Source organism: Penaeus chinensis, chromosome 24 (assembly GCF_019202785.1).
Source record: "Penaeus chinensis breed Huanghai No. 1 chromosome 24, ASM1920278v2, whole genome shotgun sequence".
In the NCBI taxonomy this organism is placed as follows: Eukaryota; Metazoa; Arthropoda; class Malacostraca; order Decapoda; family Penaeidae; genus Penaeus; species Penaeus chinensis.
Window position 1 is genome coordinate 15,608,660 of NC_061842.1, and position 7,092 is coordinate 15,615,751.

General features: G+C 40.6%; 1 protein-coding gene across 1 annotated transcript in view; it reads left to right on the top strand.

Annotated features, from left to right (window-relative positions):
• The window catches only part of LOC125038405 (geranylgeranyl pyrophosphate synthase-like), a 10,624-nt gene extending 3,843 nt beyond the window's left edge, over positions 1-6,781 (top strand). Inside the window, exons 3-8 of the mRNA XM_047631924.1 lie at positions 1,665-1,819; positions 1,960-2,104; positions 2,470-2,590; positions 2,810-2,949; positions 3,337-3,439; positions 5,968-6,781. Of these exons, the coding sequence (XP_047487880.1) occupies positions 1,665-1,819; positions 1,960-2,104; positions 2,470-2,590; positions 2,810-2,949; positions 3,337-3,439; positions 5,968-6,167 (864 nt within the window). The 3' untranslated portion in view covers positions 6,168-6,781. The remainder of the gene's footprint in view (positions 1-1,664; positions 1,820-1,959; positions 2,105-2,469; positions 2,591-2,809; positions 2,950-3,336; positions 3,440-5,967) is intronic.
• The last annotated feature ends 311 nt before the right edge of the window (positions 6,782-7,092 follow it).

Genomic DNA, 7,092 nt, shown 5'->3' on the forward strand with positions numbered 1-7,092 from the left:
CATCGCAGCATTCTATAGAATAGGGAGCTTGATGGATGGAGACAACGACACAAAAGGTGTCATGCAAAAAGCCTGACGCATCCAGAGCAGTTTCTTGAACGAAATCCGATTGGAAAAATGCAGCTGAAGCGTGTGGCATATTCCGACGTAAGACCTTATATAGATATGGGGTGACTCAAATGGCTCATTTACCACAAGATCATGCAAAAAAAAAAGTCTAACAAATAACATGAAAAGGAGAAAGGTAAATGAAGGACGCACCATAGTACCAGACATGGATGTATGAAGAAGTTTCCAGGGGTAGTTCTGGTTGTAGGGCTGGGAAGGAAGTCGAGCGATCGCCTTCCCCGGGTCATGCAACGTATGGACTGGGAAGCAGCCTGGAGTAACTTTTAATGCAGGCCATGGCTCTGTCATGCCCTGGGTATGATCATAAACGGCATCCAGTGATGAGACTCTAGTTCGCGAGATCTGGAGTTTGGGGGAAAATGGAGCTACCCCTTAATCATCAGTGCTCCCAGGTCCTCTCTCACCCAGAGAGGTAGCACCTGAAGGGTCCCAGATATGGGGTTACATATCCTAATGTTGGGCAGCAGTAACATTAGTACCTAGAACTGGCGAAAGATCCATTTCGATGGTTAATGACAGATCCAAGGACAACAATAGACAGGTCATTTATCCTGACTTTGGTTGCTGTTCTGCGGGTGGAGTAGTTCTGGGGGCCTGCTTCACCTACTAGCCTCTTTGTACAACCAGCAACTGGTTGCCAACCTCCGGAACGGAGATGGTACTTGATAAGTTGGCTTTGTCTAAGGAGAGGAAATTAGTTAAACGAAGAAAATATCTACAACCCTGAAGACACAGGGTGATCTGCGACTTCTATGCTGACTTAGCCGATCCCACCACGCAGTGTTGAAAGACATGCTGCTCTTTTTGTGTTCCTGCTGGACACACGGCGAAGGCCGATTACAGATGCACCGATTTTTCTCCGTCCGCCATGAATGGTACAACATCGTGCCCTCCGTGGCGGCTGCTGTTTGTATTTTGTAACTATTCGTAAGCTTCTCTCAGACATAGTTTTTTGCAAGGTGCAGTGCCTTGAAAAGGCGCCTTTGCAATGTTCAGTTCATGGGAATTCGCCCAAGATACTAATGATTAATTTAAAGCATGGCATTGTAACGTCGCATCTCGCATGTATCAAAAGACACCTCATCCTAGTCACTTGGACGCGCCGTGCTTTTTGTGTCGTACATTGAGGGTGGAAGATTTTGAAATAGTGTCAGAGAAATGCAAATTTGGGGTTATTAGGTGCTTACAATGGATACTTGAAAGCAGAGTAGGAAGGAATGCATTATGGTTCTACCCCTCAGTCTAGTGGCAATTTTTACCTTTACTGAAATATAGAGTGAGGCAAGTGTCACTGAATATTTTGTTACAATGCTTTCAAGGCAACTTTGAATTTCAGCGCACTTTATGCGTATATAAATGGACAAACAGATATATAGAGGCTAATTTATTTTTTCTAAAAGTATCTTGTCTTTCATCTGAGAACAGCAAAAGACAGATAGTGTTTAATGCCATTATTCTGTCATCTGTATCATCTCACTATATATCTCGTAATTATATGCCAGAGGCTGACCCATCTCGTCGAATTGTCTTCGCAGATCCTTTTGCAACCGTTCACTCACGTCCTCCAAGTCACGGGCAAGATGACTAGAGGGAAGTTAGTTGAGGCTTTCAATTACTGGATGAGGATACCTGAGGATAAACTAAGGGCCATATCTGAGGTTATCTACTTGCTGCATAATGCTAGTCTTTTGTGAGTATTACCGATTTACTTCTATGATGTTGAGCGACCATCATTTATAGATTTAACACAACTGTATCATGGATTATTCTGGGGATATCAGAGTTAACTAACTAAATGAATTTTTGGGGTGACTATGTTTTGTTTTACAGAATAGATGACATAGAGGACAACAGTGTTTTACGACGAGGTATCCCTGTGGCACATCGAATATATGGAACTGCAGCAACCATAAACTCTGCTAATTATGTTTATTTCCTGGGTCTCGAGAAAGTTCTCGCCCTGAATCATCCAAAGGTATGTTCAGAGACAGAGCAATAAAGTTAAGTGACTTTTAGGATGGTTTCATGCATGCTGTTTATCTTTGGTATCCCTCTTGTGGTTTACGAGGAGAGAAGACGCTGTTGTTTTTCTGCTGTAAAAGTGGGTCATTTATAATGCTAAAAACTCTATATTTATTGGTATTTCATGTTACAGATTAATGAAAGATGTATACGAAATTGCATTTACGTGCTTTACTGCAACTTCTTTTATACAAACTGTGACAATGCATTATTATGTAGATCCCGTGAACGTAATTTAGTATATCTACCCTGATTTATTTTTTATACCGGTACCAGTGTCCAAAATGCTATGACTTTATATTTTTTGTGTATCACAAGGCAACTACAATATTTTGTGAGCAGCTTCTGGAGCTCCATCGCGGGCAGGGCATGGAGATCTACTGGAGGGATTCATTTACTTGTCCGTCGGAGGAAGAATACGCACAGATGACCTTAAGGAGTATGTATATTAATAAGCTTTGTCATTGGAAAAGGTTTTAATCTTTTAATATGTATAGTATAGCAGCCGGTGCCCAATAGTTTCTGCCTAAGTTGTTGGTTGAAACATTCCATTTTTTTCTTTTAACTGGAATCAAGGATTTTAGTAAAAGCTAATTTGGCTGTTGGTTATTTTATAACGTAACTCGCGCATTAAAACAATAAAACTCTTCTTTTTCAGAAACAGGGGGATTATTTGGCTTGTCTATTCGCTTAATGCAACTTTTCAGTCAAACTCAAGAGGACTTTTCAAGAATCACAGGGATTTTGGGGCTATACTTCCAGATTCGTAATGACTATGCAATCCTTTGCTTGAAGGAGGTAAGAATATCAAAGCATTTTTTTTATTTTATACTGGTAAAAACGAATCTGTGTGTGTGTGTGTGTGTGTGTGTGTGTGTGTGTGTGTGTGTGTGTGTGTGTGTGTGTGTCTAAACCACATATGTAAAAAACTTATTTTGTATGTGTATATGTCTACCATCAATATCACATAGCAGTAAAAATTACATATGCTTGCTATTAGTAAGATTGACATTTGGAGAGTGCAATACCGATCGCAGCATGTATTACAGATTTGAAGCAAGTTTCACTACTCCTTTTGGGTTTTAACTTTTAATTTTAAATGTGTTTATAAAACTTAGTTGTTACACAGAGATGTTACTCTTTCCTCCATTATTTTTGAGAGATGTGGTTTTATTCTCCTTGCAGTACTGTGACAGCAAGAGCTACTGTGAGGATTTGACAGAAGGCAAATTCAGCTTTCCGGTCATCCATGCCATTAAAAGTCAACCTGGCGACCAGCAAGTAATTAGTATCCTTTTTTGTACACAAATGTCATAGCAGGTATTAATATATTTAACTGTTATGTTTCAGTATTTATTCAGATTGTTTTCAATGTAGTCTTTCATAAGGTTCCTGGCTTTAGTTTTCTGGGGTAATATTTTGATGGAAGACAGCTGTACTTCGTTTGAAATGGAACAGTTCATTGCGACAAATGTAAAAAAAAAAAGTTTAAATGAGAATGGATATCTTCACAGCGCAAGAGTTGCATTTAGCCAGTTTCTAGTATGCCTTTGTCAGATATACCTACACCAGCGAGATTACCAACAAGTAAATACCAGACATGAGGTGAAGAACCACCTGATATCCATGATCTGTCGCTCGTTACTCGCATTATTGTTGCAGAGACAAGTGGATAATCTGAAGCTGCAGTGTTTACAGTCTCCCCCATCTCGATGTAAGGAGTTTCCATTATTTGTCTTTCTTGTTTATGCAGTCCTCCATGGATCACTTTTGCTTGCTGCCAGTCTATTCCAATCCGGTAAACTCCCAGCTTCAACTACGTGCACCCCCATGGAGTTTTGTGGTTACGGATGTCAGCACGATGTTCGCTGATCCTGCTGCTGAAGTCACGTCCTGTTGTATCATAATAAACCTTATCGTATCTGTTGCAGGGTATGCGGTACTGCCGAGGTTGTTTGAGGGCGGCTTTCTTTTTCGTTTTAGATTATTTATCTTATCTCCGGACCTACTGGCGATTTTTACGGTACTGCCAAAGCATCTGATCGCCTCGGTTATAATCTGAGGAATTTTGAAGAAGGTACAGGGACTAATGGTCTTGTTATCATGCTCTCTGCTTTATATCGGAGGTTCAGAAGGTAGCCTCTGGAATATCAATGTTTACAAATTATAAGTGCTCCTAAGAAGAAACCAATTACAACCCCAGATTCTGCTTCGCTGCTGTAGGCAAAGTGGTAATGGATGTAGTCCTCTTTATTACTTGGCTTTCTGTTTAGAGAGAAACACAGGCCGTCATCACCCAGATGGATCAGTGCCCAGGAAGGGTAGCTTCTGACAGTTCCTCCACGGTAAAATGGATTTTCTCGTGGGCGGTGTTAAACTGCGTCAGCTTTTGACGTAAGTGATTTCTTCTGGGGATGATGACGAAGACATCATCTACTTACCGAAACCGACTAAAATGCCTTCTAATTATATCTGTAGTGATTCCTATCCAGTGTCCCTATGAAGAGGCAGGCCAGGTATGCGCTCAATGGGGACCGCTGATTGCTACCTTCTGAGACTCTTCCCCTGCGAACTCGAAGTATCCAAAGCACAATTTCGTTAGTCTAACGAAGTGGTTTTTCGGCAGCGTTGGTCCACCATCTACCAAGGAGCCGATGACCCGCTCAACTGCTCGAATCGCTCTGTCCGTAGGAAGATTTCATTCAAAATTTGGGTGTGGAGCGCGGGCAATGCCTGGCTTGTGTAGCCTCAAGAGACCTGGTATAGAAGAATTGCAAAGGACTTCCATCAGTAGGTAAAGGAGATGCTTTCCTCCAGCTGACTATGGGAGTGTAGCCTTCGCCTTCTTGAACCTGGCAGCTTCCATCTTTCCCTCGATTTTCGTAATTTTCCTGTAACCAGAAACATCAGACTGTAAATCGTTAATTTTGCGTATATATTAAATGTTATTCAAAAACAGCAGTACCCCCACCATTATCAGCCTGAGTGATGACAGTGTTCTCATCGCCGTCGCCTTTCAAGGGCTGCGAAGCATCCGTCGCACAGAAAGCAGTAATCTATTGAATGACTCCTTTGTCGACTTCACGATCGGAGTAGCCAGTGGTTCGAGATTACGCAATCAACATGCCCTTGCCTGTTGCTGAATTGATGGCACTTGGCCTGAAATGGAAACAACACCAAATTATAGGCAGTAGTGAGGCAAAAGCACACACTGGTGAGAGACCAGTCATTCTAAGTATAAGTGACCCCTCAGTCAATCAATGAGCAGAGCGGGCGTCACCTCCCTTTTTTCCTGTCAACTTTGTTAGTCTAGACCGGCTTTGTTACTATTCATATTTTTCTTTAATCTATCTTTCTCATTTTAAATTATCTTGTTTTGTTTCCACACTGAATTCTTCAAGGTGAAGACATTACTGAACATCAGTGATCACCTAAACCCTGTTACTATCTCTTTCTCATGGTTAGTGTGTCACTTGTTTCACAGATTTAAGCATTGAGCATTACGCTTCAATCATATTTTCAGATTCTTAGGTGCTCTCTTCCCTTTATTAAAAAGGAATGCTACATTTTTACCATTAATTTGGTGCAGCACTTTCTCTGTTAGTGTTATGTAGTTGTAAGTGTGAGTTTCTTTGTATGTTTACGTACATGTGTGAGTTTCTTTGCATGTGAGCGTACATATTTACAATTTGCTTGAATATAGTTATGGGTTGGGAAAGGTGATGAGGTGTAGGATAATTAAAAACAATGATGAAAACCCTAAATGCAGGATCCCGTCTCTCTTACTTGCTGGCTAACCTTGACCACAAGCCTCAGATATCCTTCGTCAGAGACCCGAAGACCTGGAAGTTAAACGCTACTGCGTATCCCTTCTGGAGAAATTTGGTTCCCTTGAGCACACCAAAGAAACCATGAAGAAACTGGAGGCTGAAGCGAGAGAGGAGATCACCAGGCTAGGAGGCAATCCGCACTTGGAGAGAGTGTTGGATGAGCTCCGGAACTGGGAGAGCCTCTAAAGGCAGGAGGATGTGTCTCAGAAGCTTATTTATTTATTACACTAGAAAATAATATTTTTTTTTACAGGGTCTCTTTTGTGTTAAGATATTTTTGTAATGTGTATATGAAGCAAGGAAATCAGTAGCACACCAAAGAAACCATGAAGAAACTGGAGGCCGAAGCGAGAGAGGAGATTGCCAAACGAGGAGGCAACCCGCTCCTGGAGAGTGTGCTGGACAAACTCCGGTTCTGGTAGAGCTTTGAAGCAGCGATTCCTAACTCTCTTGAGAAGCGACTTGGAATGACATCCTCAAGGCGACCCTTCTGTATTTTAGATGCAAATCGTAACGCCTACCCTAGGTAACTTGTACTTATGCTATGTGATGGTAGGATACTAAGTACACTATTGGAAAGCCTAAATTTCTTAGTAAGTGCTTCTGTATCGTGGCGTAAAGTATTCTTTATTGTTTAATCCTTGAGTTAGTGGTCAAGGTATTAGTTTCACTTTATACCTAGCTAACAGGAAATTGGTTCACAGAAATGGATACACACACACACACACACACACACACACACACACACACACACATACACACACACACACATACACACACTAACACACACACACACACACACACACATACACACTACACATACATACATACATACATACATACATACATACATACATACATACATACATACATACATACATACATACATACATACATACATACATACATCCATATATACATACATAATACATACATACATACATATATAATACATACATACATATATACATACATAAACATACATACATACATACATACATACATACATACATACATACATACATACATACATACATACATACATACATACATACATACATATATACACTTATACATACATGCATACATACATACATACATACATACATAT